Here is a 26,144-nt window from a genome sequence, read left to right on the forward strand (position 1 = left end):
TATCAACAAATAATAAAACTTTGCTTTTGAAATATTTTAATTAAGGGTATTTACTTGATTTTTGTATGTGCAGGTGAATATCTCGTTATTTTACTTGGTAGCAAATCATTGCACGTGTATTGAAGCCCAAATGAGATATTTAAACTCATTCATGACTTTGCAGTCAAGTAAACTCAGCTTCCTTCATTGCTAACTACATGCAAGTTTTCGAAAGTTTTATACACGAATGCAGTTGTGGTGACTAGTAGGTAGTTAGGTGGTGGCAAGTCAGCGATGCTGATAGAACGGTGAAAAACGGTTGAATGATTGTCAACAATGGCATTCGTGGAAAATTTCAATGTACATTTCAATGCTTCGAAAAACAAATACCTACATTGAACTTATGAAACTGTTTTGGGAGATCAACTCTGAGAAATTCTCCACAGAAATTGAAAAAAATTCCTTTATTTACGACATCCTAAATAAAAAAATTGCATGAAATTCCCATGGGGTTTAATCTATTTATATCTTTTCTTTTATTTTTTCCTTCTCTTTTCTTTTCTTAATTTTTTTATTTTTGCCACTAACTAAAGGTATGATGGTGTGAACAGTGCGCGGACTTTAAAAAGAGAATGTTGGTAGACGAAAAATGAAAATAGTGGTAGAAGTTGGTAGAATTTTTTTTTTCCAAGAAAACAATAGCGACAGTTTGTATTTGTACAAAACAATTCATAATTTATTGTAAAACAAATAAAGCACATTTCACGGAAATGACATTTTAAAAAAAAACATGTAAACAAAACAAAAAAATACATGTAAATTTATATATACATAGCTTATGCCTATATGATACTTGCTTCTTTCCTGTATTTCGAGCTTGAAATACTGACGAAAATTTACGTCTAATTACCATAACAATTTTCCAATGTACCAAAAATACTGCCACAAAATAACCGACTTCGGCATGTTATCGTTTACTTAAAATTTTTTTTATTTTCGTTCAAAATCATTTCGTTCACAAAAAACTGATAAAAATAGCGCAGGAAAATATTTGCGTGCTCATTTACTACATTTATTTCATAAACAAATTTATTTCTTGTCTGAATTTGTGCACAAATTTTTGAAAATTGGTTAGTTTGGTTAGTGTCACCTCTTAATATTATTTGAGTGTGCTCTGCAATTAAATACGTTTACGTAATGATCGCAGTATTTGGTTTCAACGCGAACACATTGAAATGTTGATAGATTTTTGGACTTTGGTGGTAGAAGTGGTAGAAAATGAAAATGGATCAAAAAGTTGGTAGATCTACCAATAAAGTGGTAAAGTCCGTGCACTGGGTGTGAACTATGCAAAATACGAATGACAGGCCAAGCAAACCAAATAATGATACTTGCTTCTTGAGTTGCCAGACATACAAATGTATTATCTAGTGAAATAGTGTCAAGGTACAGTACGAATGAAAATCACGAGTGTCAAGAAATATTAACGACAATCTGGCTTCACTGCCCCTAAATGTTAAACTTTATTTTAATTTTTGGCCGTTTTACACTTGTGGTGCTTGTTTAGTAACAACAAATATGGGCATACTTTTAGGCGCCACAACTTTAAAACCTTTCTTGGTTAATTCTTTTTGGAATTTGGTCATTTATTCACTAAAGCGCCAAATATACGACACGAACATTTCCGCGAACATTCCCGTTATGTCATGTTTCTGCGACCTTTTCTGTCGTGTATGGTGGTGTTTGCCAGTTCGCGCAAATGTTCGCCAAAAATCAAAATATTTTAATTTTTGGCGAACATTTGCGCGAACTGTTCGTGCTTGTATGGCGAAATAGCTCATAATCGTAGTAATTTCTGAACGGAACAGACGTGCGCGGAAAAGTAAAATGGACAATAAAAAATTTCTGAGTGAATTTATTGAAATGTATACATTTTTTTTACGCTTAATTGCCACAGCGAGCAATATTGCTGCAGCACAATTGTTGTCCGTATTCATCGCTGTCTGAAAGAGAACTAATGTTCGGCCAAAAGTTCGTATGGTGTATGGCCAAAGCTGCGAACAAGATTGCGGAATGTTCGCGGAAATGTTCGTGTCGTGTATTTGGCGCTTAAGAAAACTGGCAATGAGCTCCTCGCTGTTAAATACAGTTATATTCAGGAATAAAAACCTCTTGTCTAAAAATTCGATACATATAGACAACAATTCATACCGCAAATGCGGTAATTTGCTAAAACAGAAATCGGTTATATGGAAGATGTATAATATAGGGACCTGCTCCGGTCGGCTCCGACAAATGATTAATCGGACACCCAAATATACCTGCTTACCAAATTTCATCCAGGTCTCTCAAAAATTGAGGAAATAGTTCGCGTTCAAACAGACAGGCACATAGACAGACGGCCATAGCTAAATCAACTCCGCTCGTCATCCTGATTATATCGGTATACTTAATGATGGGTATATCTCATATACTTAAGACTTACAACTTTACAATTTCGTTCTCATTAATAGTATTAAAAGGATGCATTGCGGGCTAGCGACTTTATTTCGATTTGGGTTTTTGGGAATTTCTTCATGCTGGGGATTTTTTGTTTGCGAAATCCGGTGCACTGCCGTGCATGGAAACTTCGTCACCAACTATATCTTTAATATCACACACATATTTTCGTGTCCGATTATCTTGAATATTTATACTTAAATACCTTTTAACAGCACAATTTTTTTCTGGAGGTGGCCAAATACCGACCTGTAAGAAATAATTTTTTATAATTCGATCCGCTTAGCCACTTTTTGGGGTCGGTTTTGTAGACATTTGATCGGGTTATAACGGCATTGCTCTTACATGAATTTCGAGGTTATCCAAATAAATTGCACGAATGCAACATTTCTATTTTTTTTTATGCAACTTTCGAAAAACGAGAAAAAGGCCCTTATACCCAATTTTTGATGTTTTTGATGACACCAAGTAATTCGTCCTAATAATGGTATATGGAGACCTAATAAAAAAAAATAATAATAATTGGGCAAAAAGTTTAAAAACCGACGCATTTTTTTCATACAAATTGCATTTCCGAAATTACTTGGCCTGCAAATGTAATCCAGTCACGTGATCCACACTAGGGTTTAACATTTCCTTACTAAAAAAAATTACGCACGTACACACTCATCAAGGGAGTGCCACACGTTTTTTAAAGCCAAACTGACTATTCTTCCAGAAACTACTTCTACAATAAGCTCGGCTCAAGATCAACCCATAAAATGGAGGTTACCTTTAACCACGTCACTCGGTATGTCTATGGCTTACATAAGTTTGAACATATATTCTATATATTCTGTAACCTGTCTGATTATCAGAAGGCAAGGAGATGCATTTTTCTGTTTCGTCTTATCCTAACAAAAAACCGGCATACTTGTATAATAAAATCGTATTTAATAGGTCTCTCCGCTCATGCACTCTATCCGTACCTACTTTTAATTATGCACCTTCGACTAGGCTGTTTTTTGCCAACACCACGCGTCTCTGGAATTCAATCCCTGCTTCTGTGAGAAACTCTCTAGACCAAAACAACTATAGACGTATTCTTTATAGCTACTTTTCTAATCTTGAAACTTAAATTGGCTATCTAAAATAATTTCAAACTACTTCTCTATACTTCTTCTATACTACTTTCTTATACTCGTTTTTTATATTTTTTGATCTGTTAATTTATATAACTTAAATTAACGTTTAGGCATATTTTGTGTCATATACAAATTTATAATTGAATTGTAATACCTGGTTGTTTTACTCTTAAAAGATTACATTATCTTAATGTACTAATGTGATTAAATAAATACAATACTATACAATACAACAACAATACAAGACCAGTGTAAATGTAGTATTATGTATTATTCAAGTTCACCGAAAACAGAGCTTAAGTCTAACTTTTTAACACCAATGAATTGTCATTTCATCTAAAACTGCTTGGCATATGTATTTTTCATAATGGTTCAGTTTAATTTTTCAAATTTATATACACATGTGTATTTTCAGTTTAAACTTAAATTAGCGTAATTTTATTTACATTTATAAACACAAATATATATGTATATCTACATAATTGAAATAATAAGAAAAAAAAATTTTAAATCCTTAAATACATATTATTAAAGATATAACACATTTGCTTTTAAGCCCACTTGTTTTTTTTTCATGTATTTAACTATGTAATTTACGAGTATAAAATATAACATATAATGAATTATTAAAAATAATATAAACAAAAAAATACAAATATTTCTTTTATATCATAAATACGGCTATAAATTTTAAATCTCACATAAATTGCTTTTAGTCGACGCTCTTGCAAAATCACTTAATCAACCATTCACTCACATAATAAAATTAATATTATTATATTTGCGCAGAGATTAAGGCCGAGCTTCTCTTACAGTTTAAGGTATGTCGATTTTTGAAACGCTTATATTAACTTCACTTGTATGCTTACCGCACAGGTACCCGCTTTTTCAGCTGGTACGAATATGCTTTGCAGTTTTGAATAGAGCGACATTCTTATTAATTTTTAGATACAAGTCTTAGGTTTACATAAATTCAGTCAAAAAATGTTTGAAACACTCAAATCCGCATTGACGGATGAGCCTTAGTGAACCCCATTAATTCGGCTAAGCGATTGGCATTAACAACTATGGTCTCGACAACTGGCGCTTGATTGCCTGACCCTACTAACATCAAGCTATTGATCGCAAACTACTGATCAATGTGCCGGTCGTAGGGAAATCTGTGAGACGGTCGAAGGGACCCTAACACCTAGATAGATTTGATCAAAACGTAGTTCCCTGAGTCCGCATGTAAGGTTAGGCACTCGACGACATAGCGCTTAGATAGACTCCTCACCGTCTCAGTTAGCGTTAAATCTTCTTAACTCCAACACAACCTAAATAGAAGAGACCTCGTCTCGAACGATTCTGCAATTATGAAGAAGGCGGAATATTCAGCTGATGCCTAACTCATAGCAAAATACCCACCCCTATCTCTATCTCCAATTTTACTATCATCTACATAGAATCCAGCTGCCGTGGTGTTGTGGTAGCGTGCTCCGCCTACCACCACAAAAATTTCGAAACAAACATTTTTCTAAGCTGGGTTGCCCCTCAGCAGTGATTTGGCAAAACTTCGAATGTATTTCTGTCATGAAAAGCTTCTCAAAGAAAACGCATCTGCTATCAGAATCATAATAAAATATGTAGGTTTCGCAAATTTGTAGAAAAAATTAAAAAGGAGCAAGACGTAAGTTGCAGAGAAGATCGGCTCAGATTCACTTCCGAGGTATATCGCACCTTGTATATATTTTTAGTTAGAGTCTAGTCGTAAACCTGTACACAGTTATTTTTTTGCAAGCGATAAGACAGTTCGCTAGTTACCTTTCCGCTTTCCCTATTGCATTCAAACCCTGATGAGCTGTATACGGAGATCCTTGATGATTTCAACCAGACCCATTCGGTTCATGATTTTCTTTTTTTAACGTTTTTAAACAGGAACCCTACCCCTGTATGTCGTGTGAGTCTAGCAGGTAGTGAGTGTTTGGCTTATGGCCATGTTAAGCTTCTGAAAGTTGATTTCGTCTTTTTGTGCTCCTTTCAGCTACCTGTACTTTGTTCCTTTTTGTGTATTATTTTCAGGGTTTCGAATTACACGTCCGATGCGGAGTTTGCATGTTCGTTTATTAAGCCATGTTTTCAAGTATGTCCAGCCTTGTTTTGTATGGTGAAGTTTGACTGTATTTTTTATATTCATATGTTCCCAAAATCTGGTTGAAATTTTGAAACTCGTTTACCACATGTAGCTCTGCTGGCATTCGTATGTTAAATTATATATCCCTTGTTCGTCGAGTTCTCTTACTTATCTTCAGAGCTACTTTCGAAAACTTATTTTTTGAATGAAATTTCATATCTATAGCTCGGGGTTATTCTAGTTGAGCGAATATGGCTTAGTTAAGTGGTTTTGTGGTTTTGCAAAAACATCGATGTTACACGAACTTAGTGAAAAAACAAAAGGAATATCATTGAGGTAGACTTGATTATTATTTCAACCAAAAAATTTGAACACGCCTACTCATAACTTTCCTGGCGCATAAAAGTCACACCACGTTTTTAATTTATCCAAACCGGGCAATTCGATAAACTCTATATTTTCGCTAATATTCAGACATTTGAGTTTGCCTTCATCACGTTCAATTGGTTCAAATATCACATCATCCAACATGTCACAATTGGGATCGCTATTCTTTGCGAAACTCGTAACTATGTCTATCAACGTACGCGTCACTTCATACTCTTTTGAGTACTTCGCTGGACGATGCGAAAACATAGCAAAAAATATATAACAAAGATCATCACCATGACATGTGCCGCGTACATCACGACCGCAAAGAATATTGCGAATTGCATTTCCATCGCGCGAATCATAATCAAATCGATAGAGGTAGGTGGGAGCGGTGCTATGCCTTTGACGAGAGAGTAATGTACGGTAAATTGGAGACCAGAACTCACGATATGAGTGAAGCTAAACGAACGAAATAGAGCAACGAAAACTTAAACTACGAGACCAACATTTCTTTCTTGTTTAGCACTTACATCCAAAAACTGCATCAGTGTTTTTTGCGAACATTCCTCTACGCCAAAATATATCTTCTTGAGCTTTAAAGCACATGCTTCACATTTTTCCGAATCGTCTTGAATTTCAGGTGGCAAAAGATTTTTACAATCCCGTACTTCGTCAAGTGTTGCAGGGCGGCGTTTTATCTCTACAAAAACAAAAAAATTAAATTTAACGGAGTTTGGCTTAGAGTAAATTAAAAAAAAATTTCAAAAATGTATAAGTTTAACCCCTCATTCGTTTCGTGTTTATTCCAAGTTAAAAAGTTAACTTGTCGTTCTGCAAGTGGACCTAAATCTTTAAAACTGTACTCACCCGGATAAAAAAGTAGACCTTCAAAACTTGTGCCGCTAAAAATAAGCGGTATACTATTGCTCCAAGATTTCTTCATCAACTCGTATGGCGGCTCGTTCAACACACAATCCTCTGTCCAATATGGCTCTATAATGGGTACAAAAGCAAATTGTAGACGTTTGTGCTTCTCCTCTTTTGTCAGCAGTATTCCATTGGCACGTACTAAGTCTGGTCCCTTTGTATTTAATAAAAATTCGTATACTTCTGTATCTTGATCCTCGCCTTCGTAACCTGAAACTTTTGCAAGACGATATGCCCAACGCTTTTTTTGCTGATTCCCCCAAGGACATAATGCAGAACCGGACATTATGATACCCTTATGTACTAATCCTTTCGACTGTTCGCTCAACAAGCAAAAATGTACGGAGGTACCACCAGCGCTTTCACCAAAAAGTGTAACATTATTTGGATCGCCACCAAATGCTGCTATGTTCTCTTTTACCCAGCGCAATGCGAGTATTTGATCTTTTATGCCTGCATTTCCTGGTATTTGCACTGTTGGGTCTTCTAATGATAAAAATCCGAAAGGACCAAGACGGTACTGTATAGTCACAAGTACAATATCTTTGGATATTAAAAAATCGGGGCTGTACATGTCACGCGTTGCTTCACCAATCTGAAAGCCACCACCATAGATCCAAACCATGACAGGACGTGGCGTTTCTGGATGAATCTAAAAGTATAAAATAACTTACTAGATGCTTTGAGCTAGAGCTTTTCGGCCGAGAATTGACGAAGCAAAGTTAAATATATTTTTTCGTACTACGCGTTTCTATGCTTTCTCGTCTACCTCAGGGAGTCTGATAATTTTATTATGTTGGAAAAGGAAAATTCAACTTTACCTTCCCAATTCCCAGCCAAAAATCTCCATCACATCCAAAATACTTTATTTAATTCTTCGCTAAATTTTTACTGCACTGTAAATTAGTGATTTTGAGTTAAAACTGCAAATGAGATGCATTTCCGAAATAACTAATTTGATCGCGTTTTTCCTCAAAATGCGATCCACACACGTATTCTCTTACCAAAAGAAACACCGCGTGAACATAATGGTTAAATGACGTAGCACAATTAAGTACTATATTCGAGTTATTATTAAGCAGTTTTCTCAAACTTTTAAACTGACAATTATATCAGAAACGCGTTTGCATTTTTTGAGTTTTTTTTTCTTTTTTGATCAACTAAGTGAAGGCATTTTCTTACGACGGGTTAGTCCCCTAACAGTGGAGTCTTGAGCAAAATGGGATTTAGGAATTTAAGTGCTTTCATTTGACTCATTTGGTCGAACGCATTTGGGGTCAGTGTAAATGTAATCTCGTATTATCCGTATGAGCAGTGATGGCGCTCTTGGATTCCTTTAAACAAATATTGATATATAAATTCCATTGGTTCTTTCAAACAGTACCTCCACTGGTCACTGATTTATAAAAACCAGTGATAATTTTAGAAATATTTGGAATAATTGTGGTATTTTAGGGTCCATAACGAAACTATTTCCGAATAATTTCATGACTATTTGCGGAAAATTTTAGAATTTTTTTTTTCGGAACTATTCCAGGGCTATCTTTAAATGACGGGACCCTTCGGGACTATTTCGTGATGATTTAGAAATGGTTTTCACGGTCATATTTGGGCCATTCTAAGAGGGTTGTGCTCGAAATCATTTGGGCGCAATTTTACGATTGTTATAAGTCCGTTTTAAAACTGCTTAAGGACTATTTTGATAAAATTTCAAGTTTTGGAATCATTCTCTCGTCTGGAAATAATTTTTTAGTCGTAACAACTCACATAATAGATCAGAGTCGAATTAAATTAACTTTTAAATTAAACGAAATTTTATGTTTTATTATCTATGTGTAGGCAAAGTCGCGAGTGCTCCGCTTATCACACGTAGGTTCTGGGCTAAAGTCCCGGGCAAAGCAACACCAAAAATTAAAAAAAAAGATTTTTAAATTACAAAAAGTGTTTCCAAGCAGAGTCACGCCTCGGCAATGGTGATTTGGAAAACACTCCGAGTCTATTTATGACATGTAAAGCTTCTCAGTGAGTCGTCATAAAACATGACCTTCACCATTGTAGAGTACGCTGACGACGTGGCGATCTCGATTTCAAGTCACTAAACTTTCGCAATGTGTGAAGTTATGAATATAACATTTACAAAGCTTAGTAAGTGGGCGAAAGAATGTGGCGCTAGACTAAATCCGCTACTCTTCATGGGTCAAACATAATATGCCTTACTACAGCTGTGCAAAGCAAGGAGTGGGTGCGAAAAGCTGCATATGCATTTACGTCGATTTTATGAGGTCTCAATGTATAAACTATTATGGCTATGACTGTCTGTGGCAGTGATGCAACCTTTGCTTACTTTTGACTAAATAGTGTGTGGGAGGCTCTTCGTAAGAGCTACAATCTCACCATTCAACTGAAAGTTTTGTGCTTCTGAAGCTTGTCTCGCAACAACAAATGAACACACAAAAAAGGTCAAACGGCTAAATTCACTGACTTCTACCTGCCTCAGCTGACCACACAAATTGATCAGTAAAAACCATCAAAACAAGAACCAATCAATACAAATTTTGAAATACCAGTGACTTGTAATAAGAGTAAAATGACTGGGTTACGACACTTTATGCTCAAAAAATTCGGGAAACTCTAAATAAAAATTTCAAACATTCGTCAAATTTTCTTGAAAATGCTAACAAGAATTTAACTGTAGAAATTTGATAAAAATTGGAGGTCCCCGAGGTCACCACGAACGTGCTAGAAGAGGACCAACCGCTAAATGGTGCTGTGACTCGCACAGAGGAACACCCGGCACAACAGTCTCAAGAGGCTGAAGGGGGCCTCGAATACTCTAAACCAAAAGGGCAAGGGGAGGACGACTACGTCAAGACGAAGGTGCTGGAGGGGGACAAACAGCCCAATGGTGCTGCGAGTCCTACAGATAAACCTCCAACACAGTAAATTGGCGTCGAGCGAACTCCTCCTAACCCTTAGGGAGGGTTCGTTTGACGAGGCGCTGATCCAGGAGCTGTGGCTCTCATCGGGAGGAAAGGTTTCTGGCCTTAGCGCCCGCGGGTTTGGCGTTTACTACGCGCAAACGGAAGGGTGCGAACTGTAGTAATGGTAAGGAAACAGCTGCATTCATATATGCTGCCTAATTACACCACTGAGGATCTCGTAGCAGTGGCCGTTGAGTAAAAGAATAAGCATGCATTTATCCTGGCGTCCTGCTACATGGCCCATGCTGTGGAGGTTCCACCGACGGAGTGCAAAAGGCTAGTACAGGAGGAAGGGCGCATAGGACGGTTGGTCATAGGTGCAGATGCAAATGCGCACCACAATGCGGGGGGAGGAGCAGATACGAACGAGAGAGGTGAATCTCTGTTTTGTTACATCCTGCAAACCAATTTGCAGATAGCCAACAGGGGAGATGTCCCCACATACATTGGTCCAACATCCAGCAATGTTCTGGATATTACATTGAGCTCCGAGCGTGATATACCAAGGTATGATTGGATTATTTTTGATAGACCATCCTTCTCCGACCATGCGTATATCAGCTTCAGCATCCCCCTAAAGAGGGTAGAGAAGGGAGGAACCTTTAGAAACCCTAGGTCAACGAACTGGACTAAATCCCAGAAACATGTCGAAACAAAACTGGGACAACCCAAAGATGTTGGTAATGTAGAGGAACTGGAGGAGTCGAATGAATTCCTAACAAGGACGATTATGACTGCGTATAACAAAGCTTGCCCTCTAAGAAGATTCAGAGGAAAAGCAAAGCCGCCATGGTGGAGCAATGAGCTGAGTCTTCTAAGAAGACAGGTAAACGAAATGTTTAAGCTCGCAAAGACCGCGGAAAGTGAAGCGTGTCGGGACGAGTACAGGGATCCACTGAGGATCTACAAGCGTGAAATTACCAGGGCGAAGAGAAACTCATGGAAAAGTTTCTGTACGGACATAGAGTGCTCCAGAGAAACAGCACGGTTGAAAAAAGTCCTAGCAAAGGGAAACATAGTCCAGGGACTAATAAAGAAAGAGAACGGGGAATGATCACGTAATAGTGAGGAATCCCTTGAGGTGCTTTCCGATACACATTTCCCATCGGGAGACGGTTTAGAAGAGCCAGCAGACATCACTCACACTTCGATCACGGAGCGAGTAGTGCCGGGCTTGGTGACCGATACCAAGATCGAGTGGGCAGTGAAGACGTTTTCTAAGTTTAAATCGCCGGGCCCAGATGGTATATTCCCGGCCATGCTACAAGTCTCAAGTAGGGCGGTAGTGGAATGGCTTAAAATAATATTCGATGGGTGCATAAGACTGAATCATGTACCGCACCTTGGAGAACTGCTCGTGTAACTTTTCTACCAAAGGCGGGGAAGATCGGTCACGTGTATCCCAAAGACTATAGACCCATTAGTTTAACATCATTTCTGCTCAAAACCTTTTAGAGGCTGACAGATGTGTACATAAAGTCCAACGTGGATGAAAAGCTGCTCTCCACAACACAGCATGCGTACACCAAAGGCAAGTCGGTAGACACCGCATTGCATAGGGTGGTAATAAGCATAGAGAAATCGCTGGAATATAAGGAGTATGCTCTAGGAGTCTTCTTGGAGATTGCCGGGGCTTTCAATAATGTTGCAAAATGGGCGATTAGGGATGGTCTTAATTACATTAAAGTACATCCTGCCTTAATCAGAAAGATTACATCACAATGGGGATTGTACGAGGCCACGAAATCAGTGGACAGGGGCACGCCGCAGGGAGGGGTGCTATCACCTCTGCTGTGGACGCTGGTCATCAACCAACTGCTTAGGCAATTCGATGAGGGACCCGTAAAACTTACGGCTTACGCAGATGACGCTGCAATTGTCATAAGTGGAAAGTGCCTTCCAACGATTAGTTCTTTGATGGATCAGGCGCTTCAGGATTCATACCTGGGCATCTAATGTCGGGTTGAAAGTCAATGCGGAGAAGACGGATATGGTCTTGTTTACAAAGAGGTACAAGGTCCCAAATTAGACCAGGCCTAAGTTAGAAGGGGTGACCTTACAAGAGAAACCTTGCACAAAATATCTAGGAATCATCCTAGACAGTAAGCTGTCATGGAAGCTTAACGTGGAGGAGAGGGTCAAGAAGGCCTCAACGGCCCTCTATGCATGTAAAAGAATGCTGGGATGTACGTGTGGCCTATCGCCCTCTCTTTCTCATTGGGTTTTTACAGCGATTGTAAGCCCTATTCTATACTATGGAGTTCTTGTTTGGTGGAAAGCCACACAAAAAACAACATACCTCAAAAAATTAGAGGGGGTATGCAGACTATCGATGCTTAGCATTACGGGAGCCCTGAAAACAACCCCGACAGCTGCACTGTATGCAATTCTGCACATCCCACCTGTAGACCTGGTAGCAAAGAACAAAGCGTTAACGACCGCAACCAGGCTCGTTGTTTTGGGCAGCTTGTGCGCCGACCATATGGCCATAGTAGTGTAGCATCATCAATCACAAGACGAACAGACTACATGATTCCCTATCTGCGCTTCGAGGGAGATCTTAAGGCCACAATAGAGGTGGACGGTTGGCGCAAGGATTACTGTAGCGTTTTCCAAGCGGAAATATTAGCCGTAACCAAAGCAGTAGAAACCCTGGAAAAGAATAGCTTAAGCTGCAACCGTGTTAACTTTTATATTGACTGTCAAGCAACAATTAAGGCAATAATATCGCATATCACAGCATCTAAATGCGTGTTAGAGTGTAAGCAGTCTCTGGAGAGAATCGGGAGAGGGAGAAGCATACATCTATATTGGGTCCCAGGGCATATGGGAATAGATGGGAATGAAAAAGCGGACGAACTAGCTAAAAAGGGCGCATCCCTTGAAGCTTTCTCCGTAGATGTCCCAATTAGATTGGGCGAGATTAAGCGAAGGCGAGAGGTGCACATGATCGACCAAGCGGGAAAGGCGTGGGTTCAAGCGCGGGCTGTAAAGTGTAGAAGATTATGTGTAGGTCTTACAACCTTAGACTAACACAGTTGCTCCTATCATTAAAAAGAGAGGACTGTAGACTCATGACGGGTATTCTGACTGGACACTGCCTTCTGGCGTCACTCACCTTTAAATTAGGCTTTGTCAGTGATAGCAGATGTAGGAAGTGCGGGTTGGAGGAGGAAACGGTCGAGCACGTTCTGTGATCATGCCCTGCACTTGCCAGGCTAAGGCTCCAGCTATTAGGAGTGATACAGCTGTCAGATCTAGAAGCAGCAAGTGGCTTAAGTTCTAGGAAGCTTCTAGTATTTGCCAAGAGGACGGAGTTATTTTATAACATAGGTCCTGGTTTTTGATAGGGTTTTTCAGTTTGGTCGATAAAACAAACTTCTGGTTACACTGCGGACCCAATCAGTCTATGTGAGGGCCAGTTCAACCTACCTACCTACCTGGCATTGCTATTGTTATGTGTTTGTATAACTCATTGTTAAACCTATGTTATCCTCTCTCCTGGTTTGAAAAGTCCCAAAGCGGTTTCGCTTAACTTAAAAACGTTTGAGTTTGTTAGGAAGGATTTTTAAATATTTGGCGATTTGGATTTTTAAATTAAATAAAGAAAAAAAAATAAAAATTTTAATTGGCAGCTTAAAAGTACCTTCTTCTTTTCGTTCTTTACTAAAAAACTGTCATAAGAATGTTGATATAATCACGAGCGCTGTTAAATACTTACACTCTTTGTAAAAACATTCAAATACAAGCAATCTTCCGAGCCCTTATATTTTCGAAATAGCATATACGTTTGTAATGGCTGCTCAGCTGGTTTTGTACCATCCCATACACCATCCCATGGCTCAGCTGGCTGTGGAGCACGAAAACGTAATTTCCCCAAAGGTGGCTTTGCATATGGAATACCCTCGAAACTAAAATAATCATCACCCCAAATTGTCAGACGCTTTACACCTTTTACATCACCTTTGGTGGTCGTTACCACCTCGTAAATGTTTGTTGTATGTTTATTTTGTTCATATTTAAATTCGAGGACTCTGAAAAGGTAACGAAAGTATAAAATATATAATAAATGATGCAGACATTATTTGATTGTTAATAGTAAATTTATGTAAATATTATGTACACACATACATATGTATATACATACATACATATGTACATACAAGCAAAGCGAGGCCAATATCCAGATTGTTATGTGTAATCGTTAAATTGTAATTGTAATGTGTAGTGGATATAAAATGCAAATATATATGCGTAAATGCTTGTTACGTAAACAATGACCAATAAAACGTGATAAAGTTAAATAACGAGCAACAATAAAAAAGCGAAAAACGAAAAATAAACAAATAATTAAAACTGTGAATTTTGCGTGATATAAGTGGAGACATTTGTTTGTGTTACATTGAACCGAATGATGGAAGACTTCAGGTTGTATACCGACTACAAACGGCATCTATAAAGAAATATGCTCGGTGTCATTGTCAAACCACTGCCGAGCAGTGGCTACGCTTTTCGAAGATGTGGCTTTGAAATCAGAAACTTGCCGCTTGCCTCCCATAGAAAGTGATGGAACCTCAAGATGGTTGTAAAAGCATACGTGATCAATGTTAATTTTAATTTAAAATTGTATAATCTACTAGCAGACCCGGCAGACATTGTTCTGCCCTAAAGTCCGTCTATGGTCTACTTCCCGGAAAAAAGGATCATAAATACTAATATAGGCAAATTTATATACCAAATTTTAGGCAAAACGAGTAGGACCTACATATGTAAATAGGTACGTGGGTATTATTTATTCATGTCTTTGTTTCGGCTTCGCATGCATATTTATCAATTTTGCCAGGCTGATGCGACTAAATCGAATATCACAATGAAAATTATTTTAAAGTTCTCAGCAACACCTTTCATTTGATATCAATATTACACACATATTCTAGGGGTATCCGGGTCAACGCTTTGGCCTATATTTCGAGGCCCTAGTCACCCAGCGTTATAAACAATAATCTGTACTAATGCACATATCAGCAGCTTCAATTTGATACCCATAATGTAAAAAACACTTTCCTAGTTTTCCTATTGTATAAACACTGTCTAGGGGTACACGGGCCCACGTTTTGGTCTATATCTCGAGACGCTAGTCACCCAGGGGTATGAAAATTACTTTATACTAAAGCACCCATCAACAGCTTTCATTTGTTATCCATATTCTATAAGCACATTCTAGGGGTACCCGGGCCCTCGATTTGGCCTATATCTCAAGACCCTAGCTACCCAGGAGTACGAAAAATACCCCGCATCAAAGTACTCGTAAACAATTTCCATTTTATACCCATATTGTACAAACACATCCCAGGATTATACAGGTCCAGGTTTTGATCTCAAGACCCTAGCCAGACCGGAATAAAAGGTCTTCTGTTCTAAGCTACCTCTCCGCCAATTTTCAGCCAAATCGGTTTATTCGTTCTTGAGTTATAAATAGTGTAACTAATACCACTTTCTTTAATATATTGTAACGAATTTAGAGAAATTCCGCTTATTTGCAACTTTCTGCTTACGTTCGTATCGCTAAACTGTAGAATAAAATACCCCAATATTTTGTATTATAACATGATCTTTATTAGACTACTTTGAAAGTACTTCGCAATTAAACTTCACTTCGCAACTGATAGCGTGCTTAAATCAAATTGATTACTGATTACTCAGCTTGTGCAGCTTTTATACTCTCTGCCCAAATGTCTAGCCGTTTTCTCCTCTAGAATCCTCTACCTTGTCACTAGCCATACGCGTGGTTATTTGTAGTGTGTAACCATATGCGTGTGTATATGTGAGTACTACTTCGGCTGATGATAACATGCGTTTGTGAGTATCTCTCTGCTGCTTGTATGTATGTGTGTATATGATGATTATTGTGTTTATGTAGATTGCTTAAAGGTTTTTGTTGCTGTGAACTTATTTAGTGATGTGAATATTCGTCACAATATGTACATATGTATATAGATTGTTGAATATGTTGTCGGAATGAACACGAACCCTAGCAACACCGAATTACTCTAAATTGATTAATAATGCTGTCGTAATGGATGTGATAGCGAACAGCTGGTAAACAATTATCACCCAATAATAAGGGCTGCACTGAGTGGGAGTTAAGAAATAACATTTCACCAAGCCACCTACCGAATTATTGTCTTTAATTACTCAAGACTGGCTATTCTTCGAAGATATCTTTTTGAAGACTTTAAAAAGTTTTTCTTTACAAATATATAAAGAGCATCTTCTTTTAGAAAATCCATTGAGATATCAGATAATTTTGTTCTATTTTATTAGGTTCTTTTGGCTCTGTGTATGTTACTTTTATAAGGAATAGCGAGTCAGAGAATACAAACAACTTAAAGGATCGTGCATTTCAAAGTTTGATCTACGGGTATTTCAAACAATTGGTTAAAAGTATCGTATATATCTGAATGGGACTTTTAACATATACTCACTTAGCAAAACAGAGCTGTCCATTATGCTTTTGGTTAACTTCGCAATGAATATAGCCCCAAACACTTCATTGCGACTCTGTTACTGAGGTAGGTTAATAAGTTACAGACGGCTAGAACATGGAGCAAGATAACGCTCTGGATCCCTTGGCAAGCCCATCAAAGCAAAGAGCAGGAATTGTTTTTGACCAGATTCCAATTTATCACAATGGACCTAATAACAAGGGGTAAATATTACTGAAGCGTATTCCAAAATAGGTCTCAATAATAACGTAAAGAGCGTTTTGATAATATAGGGATCAGTGAATTCTTTTGCCCCCACCACTTTATGAATGCTAAGGTCTCTTTAGCTCAACGTAACTATTACGATCGCCATGAAGGCGTAGTACATGATAAACTTTTATTTGAGAGAGCCGGTTTTTTCAATGCTACGCATCACTAAAAGTGAGTATTGAAGTACTTGCGTATGTAAATTTAAAAGCGCCATAGTGATTATCAACAATACCCAATTTTTCTTTTTCCTCAAACTTTATTTTGAGTTTACTACTTTAGCACATTTACCGTGAGTTGTTTACAGATTAATTAATTTGCTGTGCCGGCTCGCGCTCATGATGCTATTTGTTTTCCCAAAGATTGGTGAAGAAATCCTAGTAATGACAACTTAAACAAAGTTGTAAAGCTATTGTAACCATTTTAAAAGGCACAAGTAAGGAACGCTAAGTTCGGGTGTAACCGAACATTTCATACTCAGCTGAGAGCTTTGGAGACAAAATAAAAGAAAATCACCCTGTAGGAAAATGAACCATGCAATTCGGTAAGCTAGTGTTTAATTGTACTAGCTAGCAACGAAATACAGCTAATAAAAAGTAATCGAGTTGAGTTGGCTAAGCGCTTTCAGTTGAAACCGCTTAGGTAATTGTCGACCTGATTGATAGTGTTGTATAGTGTTGCATATTCAAAAATAGGGCACTATTGTGAACGAGCGAATGAAATGAACATATGAATGTGCAGATAAACAAAAATAACAAAATAACAGCGTGGCGGCAGGGTGACATACATACAAACAAACACAAGCATTTCATGTATTTTGTTTTTGTAATTCTCTGGTTGAGTGTCAAAAACATACTGCGCTAGAAGTAGAAATGTCATAGCAGCGAAAAAAGTAACAATTAGCTGATAAACCTTCACCATCTGTATGGTTTTGGCATAATGAAACTGTTTAGCTAGTTACAGCGTTTTCTTCAGGCTCGCTTGAAAAAAAATACACCAAATATTATTTACTGGCTGACGACAATATGTTCAGACAAGGTTCCTAAAAAGGACATTTCTGATTCATTTGACAAATTGTATGAGCGTGCAAAGAAGTGCATCGAAGTGAAAGGAGATTGCATTGAATAATAAAAAGGAATTATGCCAAAATGTACACTGGTTGTTTTTATTTTGAAAAATTTCGGTTATTTTTGGAACAGAGGGTGTAGCAGCCTTCAAGCGGAAATTTCGACTTGAATGATCAATGAGTGAATAATTAATGATGGAGGACAAATAAATTAATGTACTGTAACGTATTTGGGGATTTCCTAATATTTTGCACCTTCTGCACTTTCGCTGAACTGTCGAATAAATAACTCCAATATTCAATATTTTAATGTGGTATTTATTTAGTCTACTTTTGGACTAGTACAATTATACTTCAATATCGCGTACTTCACAAAAGCGTGGTTAAATCAAACTGATTACTGATTCCTCAGCTTCTGCTGCTTTTATACTCTCGGGTTTCTCCATCTCCATCTCTCCTAAGGTCTAGTAATTTCGCGAACAGTTGTAAGTCATGCTTGGTTACCAGCTATATACATGTATATTTGTAGTTTATGCGCATGTATGTATGAGTAACTACTTCGGCTGATGACGACTACATATGTGTGCGTAAGATATCTCTTCACTTTGAGCTGCTGGTATATATGTAAGTTTGTATTTTTTAATCGAAAAAAGAAGGGAACGGACGTAAACAAAGGCCCCCAAATTAATGGTTGCCTAGTGCCCCGTTGAGGGTTAAATCGGCCCTGACTGTCGGACAGATCTTTTCTGTACTGTTCAACACTTCCTCTTTGTACCCCTATGGGCCCTTTTTGTATCCATACGTGTAGTGTCGGATATATTCTCTTCGTACTTCTATAGCCAGTCACACAAGTCTCTTTTGTTCGCCTGTGGGTACTGCCGGACAAGTCCTCTTTCTACCCGTACGGAATTTCTTACGGAGTTTATAATTTTTAAACTCTAATACAATATTCTTAATTTTTACGTATTGGTGTTGTAGAATAATGAGAACAAAACAAATATTACGTTAATGGAACATATGGTCCTCGTATTTCAGGTTCGGTGTAGAGCTCCGCATTTTTCTTAAATAATGCTATTCAATCACATTTAATCTTTTTATTTTATTCATTTCGTTGCTGTTTCTTTTTTATTGTTTTTTTTTTTTTTTTTCAATTGGCTACATAAATTTCATACTGTCTAATGGTAAATATACCCAAAATGGACTATAGGATATCAATTATCAATGTGGACAAAAGAGATCAATCGCAGATCGCTCCCCTTAGGGATTAATCGCACGATTTTTTGCAGGGTAATGAGCTATACTGGTTCTCCACGTGAATAATGGGTGCTTTCAGTGGACACAATTGTTGGTCAACCGTTGAGTGATTACTTTCTAAACTTACGGTTAAGTATTTTTGATCCACCCAACGGTTGGGACTTTACGTCAAATTACTTAGCATACATTTTTTTCGCTACATCCGCACAACGTGTTTATTCCGTTATCTGACAGCTCTTTGACATTTTAAAGTGTTGGTTATGCTGTTGGAGGGAAGCTACGCGAAAAAGGACGATTTTTTGGGTAGCATCTATCGACTGGATCGGTAGTAGCGTCTGGCGATCTTTTTCGATAGCCGATTTAAGTTCAGCTAAAATGACATTGGCATTGCTTATCTATTCACCGGCGCTCCGGTAAGCCTACCGTTCGAGGAGCCATCCTGACATGTTGGTTTGCTACAACCTTCATTTAAGCGAAACGGCTGAATTCTGTGATTCAGTTTCATCTCAAGTCTCTAAATTTGAGATTTTCCATAAGAAACAATTTTTGTAATTGAGATAATTTGGGTATTCGATTTTTTGGAAAAAAGTTCAAATAATATAAAAAGTACGAAAAAACTAAGGCCCGAGGTTTTTAATAGCTTCCTAATTATCTATTATAAATAGATTATGTGCTTAAAATCATTCGAACTGTTATTTTTCTGACCTCTAGGCTCTTTTTGAAAAAATACCATCTGTCAGTCGGTCGCGTTCATTTGTAGACACTATATAGAATGTATGGTTAATTTCATCATATTGTGTCTGAGAGTTTTTGGGGTTCCACCTAACCCGTTTTACCTTTTAGAAAGGCGGCGCGATTTGGGTGATCAATATCTGTGCATATTGCATCACGTGCCGCCAGAGGTTATATACGGCTGTATTTCAACGCAATATTCCCGATAACTTTTGTTGTTAACAATACTTACTTAATTGGCGCTTAACCGTGTAAACGGTTATGGCCATCCAACAAGGCGTGCCAGTCGCTCCTTCGCTCCGCCAACCGGCGCCAATTAGTCACACCAAGGGAGTTTAAATCGTTTTCCATCTCGTCCTTCCAACGGAGTGGGGCCGCCCTCTATCTCTGCTTCCATAGACGGGTTCCGATAGAAACACTTTCTTGGCCGGAGCATCATCTTTCATTCGCATAACATGGCCTAGCCAGCGCAGCCGCTGCGTTTTAATTCGCTGGACTATGTTAATGTCTGCGTATAGCTCGTACAGCTCATCATTAAATCTTTAATTAACAATAAGGAGAGAGGAAGGATAGTGTCAGTAGCGAGAGCAAATGAAAGCGCTGCAAGAGTTGCGTCGGATTCCGAGGGAAAAATTAGCATAAAATAAAGGAGGTGCGTTATGAAAGGGCAGGTGAATCTAATAAGAGAGTGGAGAAAGTTACGGATCAGAAGGATTAATAGAGCCCTTTCACAGAGCCGTGCAGCACTGAAAATGGTTTAGCGGTTAGGAGTGATCGAAGCAAGAAACAGGTAAAATTAGACCGAATGCAGTTCATGAGTTCAGCCGTGAGAAACTTTCGGTACAGCAGCGGCAGAATTAAACAAAAACGTAAAACTATAGGAACGGCACTAAATAGACTCGCCTCAGAGACGAATCGCTAGTGTATTTGCACTATGTTACACGATGGCAACGAATCATTTGACAATTGCTTTCTCCTTCATGTTTGACATACAGTAAGAAACGTAAAAGCCGAACGAAAATGATAGAGAATACCATTGCTAGGCGAAATCGTTTGGAAGCGAACCGTTCGTTCGTCTGAGCTATTGTTCGCAATACAGAATGAAGCTGTAATTATCTACTATATATTTGTGAAAGTGTGTCTGTATGTATGTTTGGACTTGCAGCCTAAACCGCAGAATGGAATCGAACGAAATTTTGCATTACATACCCTGAGTGCGTCAATCTATAGTAGGCTATATAAAAAAAGTTTTCAACAAGGGGCGTGGCACCTCCCACACAACTGGAATTTTTCGTAGGCGATATATCTGAAAGTATTAAAGCTAGACGACTGAAATTAGGTGAGTGGTTATATGAGAACAATCCCTGCCACCTCCAGAAAAACTGGGTATAACGAAAAAGGGGGCGTGGGACCTCCCATACAATCTGGAATTTTTCGTAGTCAATATATCTGAAAATATTAAGGCTAGACGACTGAAACTAGGTGAGTGCTTATATGAGACCAATCCCTACCCCCTCGGGAAAAATTGGGGATAGCGAAAAAGGGGCGTGGCATCTCCCATACAACTGGAATTTTTCGCTGTCAATATATCTGAAATTGTTAAAGCTAGACGACTGAAATTAGGTGATGAGGTATATAAAGCTAATCCCTACCCCCTCGGGAAAAATTGGGGATAGCGAAAAAGGGGCGTGGCATCTCCCATACAAATGGGGGTTGGGATTAGTCTAATATGTTAGTTTATATAGTACTGCTTTTATTTATACCCGAACGACGTCGGGTACTCTGCTAGTATCTACTAAAAAGCTTATCTATTGGTTCAATATAATAATAAAACAAATGATTGTAAATATTTTTGGGCTATTAGCAAGCCGTTCAATAAATTAGCATTTTTGCATACATACGAGATAAGATATATATATTTGCAAAATTGCCAAATACATTGTACCAATTACAATAATTTTGTGCAAAATATATATTTAAATAGTATTTATTTCGAAAAAAATTGTGTTTTGATGTGTGTATAAAGTTTGAACTTTACTCATGACACTGAAGGGGAAACTGGATATGGCACATGTTAACATATAGATATTAATCAAATGATTTAACTAACATTTATATGAGCTATCGATGCATTGTAATTGAATATTTCTATCATATTATAACATTAAACCAGTGGTGCACAACGCTGGCAATGCTTCGCATACAAACGCTACTTTTTTTTGTAGTAGTATGTGTTTACATGGAGAATGTTTGTGCATAGAACTCACGCATGAGATGTTTGCTGCATGAAGCACAAGCTAAAGGCAGCGGCACAATGAAATTTTTCATATAGATGCGTTTAACACAAGCTTATGCATTCCCATACCATCGCCACATTCAACCATGATGTTGCGTTTATAAATATGAAGGCTATTCTGACTTGGCAATTGAAGTTTATTTCGCCTTGCCCATTGACATACAAAATTTCGCGAAGCACTGTTATAAACATTCTCCCTATACATCAAAAACACTTGCTAACATATTTTGTATCGTATTCATTTGTTATATTGCAGTCTTCAATTGCAAAAAATGTTAGACAAGTTACCAACGAGTGGGAAAAATAATTTCACTTGCAAAGTGTGCCAGCTAAAGCAAATGTCAAATTCTTCTTCTTATGCTTTGCTTGCAAAAAATTTTGGGACACATCTAATGAGAAATCGAGGCTTTAAAACTGATTGCTTTTCTGAATCTCTGTCACTTCGTTCAGACGACAGGTAGGTGAATAACGAATAGTTTTTCGAAGCTCTCGAGTGCACCACTGCATTAAACGCATGCTTTAATAGATAAACAACAAATATCTTAGGTAATATTCATTGTATGATTATGCCTCGGAAGTTATAGACATCAAACAAATTATTACAATTCAAAGCAATAATAAAACTTAGGTACTAGATATTGCACTCAACGAGCAAATAAATTCTTCTAATATCAGCAATTGGTTCTTTACCACTAAAAAGTTTTAAGCTATGACTTCGATGTAACTAAACATACTTAAAAAATACATAAGATAATGATTGCGTTTTTATTTGACAATATTTATAGGTGATTATTCTATTTCTGGTAAACTAAGGGCATAGTATCCGGTATCCGGAAACTAACACTATCCGGATAATAGTACGTTTACCCTATAGTGGTTATCTAAAGCATAACATGGAAATTTACTGCCGTTTAGTTTTTATTACGCAAAATTTACATATTCGTGATATATTCTTAGTATATTTCCAGAAAGGTACATTCCGAATTTGTAAAGCTATTTAATGTACAGGAATAGGAAAAATGGCAGTAAATTTTTTGTTTTTTATAAAATTTTTATTTTTATTATTTATTTATTTTTTTTTTTTTTTTTGTATCTGGGTACTGACATTTTTTTTCTTAAATATTTTTTTTTTCAAAATTTTTTTCTTAAGGTGATACAAATTTTCAATTTTTCTTCTTAAAAATACATATATTGGCATTGAAAATTTGCTATGAGAGCTATTCGAAAATCAACGAAAACATAGGATTTTTCATTGAAGTCGCCTTGCAACGTTTTTCGCGTCAACTAGCTTACTCACCTATAGGTCAGCTTCAGTATATCCATAAATGACAGTGAACTCATTTTATTTTTGCAACTGAAGAAGCTTCAGTTGAATTTTAATATTTGTTTACTTTGATTATTTAGTTTTTGTAGTTTATCGCTTTCACTTTTCAAATAATATATATATTTTTTTTAATTTACATACAAAAAGTATTTAAATAACTACAAAATGTTGATTAATGGTGTGTTATACATATGTATTGGTTGAGAAGTCCAAAAGTCAATGCATCGTCAAAGAAGAGAAGAAAAAAAAAAAAAAAATAAACAAACTTAGAAAGCACTTAACCGTCAAAATGAAGATTGCTTGAAAAACTGGTTATATTTTTTTGTACGCGATTCAGCAGCGTAGCGGTCGAGTCTTACGTAGTCCACCTTATTATTATATTATTCGTATTTACAAAAAGTTTGTTGCCAAATGCATGTAAATAGAGTGGAAAACTAAGTAGCAAAAAAAAAACAAATAAATAAATATATAGCTAACAAAAATAACAACCCACTTGTAAACACTACAGAGCAGCAAAACCAAACAACACTTTGAACTGCTGGATCGCAACTAAAACACAATACTCTATGCATTCATAAATGAAGGCCATACGAGTCCCACAAGTGCGTAAGTACTATTTGCCTCCCAATTTTTATCGGTAAACTACATACATACATACATAGCTTGTTTGAGTGAGTGGATCGTGTAATCAAAAATCTCAAGTATTTTTATAGTAAGCTCTTCAGCACTTGTAAATACCCACCTATCTCTCCAAACGATCAGTTGGGATATCTGTCTCTCAGATACTTTTCTCTCTCTATATTCATATTTCACTCGCGCCCCCGCTATTTGATTGAATACTCTAACTAGTATTTCGCTTCATTGGTGCATTATATAGAGCTCACACCTGAACGAATTTCATTAGTAGTAGAAATGCCTTAGATAACATAGATGAATGGATTTGCAACTCTTTGTTTCGAGAGAGCGCTGCCAAATTGCACATTTTTGTCAATGATGCCACTCCAAATAAAAATGAATAGATCTGATTATGGGGATTTTTGACATACATTTCGGCGATTATAGTTTCAATCAATTAATAAAATGATAGTCGTAAGATATTCATTTCTTAAACTTATTTTACAATAATACGACTAGTTAGAGTTAAATATAAACAAATCTAAGTAAAATTTACATTTTGGTTAAATTAATTAGTCAAATATTGTAACGCATTTAACTCACAGTGAGAACCAAATATTATTTTGAAATTTGAGTAAATCGGACATAGGATATAATAGTTAACATAATTTAGTGGACAGGGCTTATCTTACATGTCTGACGTTCCACGTTCTGTGATCAAAATGGACTGGTTGCATGGGGACTTCATATTTACAAAACTGTTTTTAGTGATATCTTTTGAATGGGAAATAATATTTACCTTCCGCCTTCGAACTAATAATAAAAAAGAAATGTGAGGCGCGATAACCTCCGAAGAGATCTAAGGCCGAGCTTCTCTTCCAATTTGCGTCGTGCTCCTCTTGATTTTCCCTACACATTGGCCGGACGGGACCTACATGGTTTATGCCGACTCCGAACGGCATCTGCAAGTCAGATGAGCTTTCACTGAGAGCTTTTCATGGCAGAAATACACCCGGAGCGCTTGCCAAACACTGCCGAGGGGCGACACCGTTTAGAAAAATCTTCTTCTAATTTAAAAACCTTATTTCTAAAATTTTGATGTTGCTTTGCCCAGGGTGCGAACCAAGGGCATACGGTGTGGTAGACGGAGCCCGCTACCATCACACCACGGTGGCCGCTAATCGAACTAATAATATTTACACTAAAACAAGTATTTTTATCCTTTTTCCCATAATTTTTGAACGCTATTCTACAGTTGTAGGTCAGTTTACCGAAAGTTTTGGCCCACTTTTCGTTTTGGCTAGCACATTTTTTGTTCTGGCACGCGCTTCAGCTGGGGCGAGGGATTTATCTGTGATTGTTGCCAGCACAAATTTGAGATAAATGTCTCGAGAGAGCGCAAAAAATTAGAGAGTTTCGTATCAAGTCATCTTTGTTAGATAATATTCAACAAAAATAAGAAATAGGGTTTGGTTAAGTTCCAGATATTTTTATTCAATAAGAAATATCTTAAATACTATTAGGAAGAAAGAAAAAACGAATACATATAACATTCTCAGGTCAAAATAAACAAATTTTTTAAAATCAAATTAAACTTTTTTCAAATATATAGTAAACCATTTTTGGGTTACAAAGCATTTCATAGCTTAACTTCCTACGCGCAGTGTCTATTCTAGTTTTCTTTGTAAATGTTAGGTCGTAAGACCTGCTCATGATCTTCGACACTTTACAGCACTGCGCTTGGATTCACGCCTTTCTCCTTCTCTTAATCTCGTCCAATCTAATTTGAACGTCTACGGAGCAAGCCTCGAGGGATTTGCCCTTTTAGCTAGTTCATACGGATTTTCATTCCCATATGTCATGAAATCCAATATAGATGTATGATTCTCGCTATCCCAATTTTTTAAACTCTAACACACTTTTAGATGCTTTGATATGCAAGATTATTGCCTTAATTGCTGCTTGGCTGTCAAAATAAAAGTTGACGTCGCTGCAGTTTAAGCCATTTTCTTCCAGTGTTTTTACTGCTTGTGTTACAGCTACTACTTCCGCCTGTATAGTGGTCTGGCAGCTTGTAGGATCCAATTATTTTCGGACTAGCACAGTATAA

General features: G+C 37.3%; 1 protein-coding gene across 1 annotated transcript in view; it reads right to left on the reverse strand.

Moving 5' to 3' along the window:
- Window positions 1-6,096: 6,096 nt before the first annotated feature.
- Window positions 6,097-26,144, reverse strand: part of LOC137234985 (uncharacterized) — a 48,903-nt gene continuing 28,855 nt past the window's right edge. The window contains exons 8-12 of the mRNA XM_067758270.1: window positions 23,393-23,449; window positions 13,717-14,029; window positions 6,955-7,666; window positions 6,618-6,787; window positions 6,097-6,546 (exon numbers count right to left, since the gene is read on the reverse strand). Coding sequence (XP_067614371.1) covers window positions 6,097-6,546; window positions 6,618-6,787; window positions 6,955-7,666; window positions 13,717-14,029; window positions 23,393-23,449 — 1,702 coding nt within the window. The remainder of the gene's footprint in view (window positions 6,547-6,617; window positions 6,788-6,954; window positions 7,667-13,716; window positions 14,030-23,392; window positions 23,450-26,144) is intronic.

This window comes from Eurosta solidaginis, chromosome 1 (genome assembly GCF_040869045.1).
Source record: "Eurosta solidaginis isolate ZX-2024a chromosome 1, ASM4086904v1, whole genome shotgun sequence".
In the NCBI taxonomy this organism is placed as follows: Eukaryota; Metazoa; Arthropoda; class Insecta; order Diptera; family Tephritidae; genus Eurosta; species Eurosta solidaginis.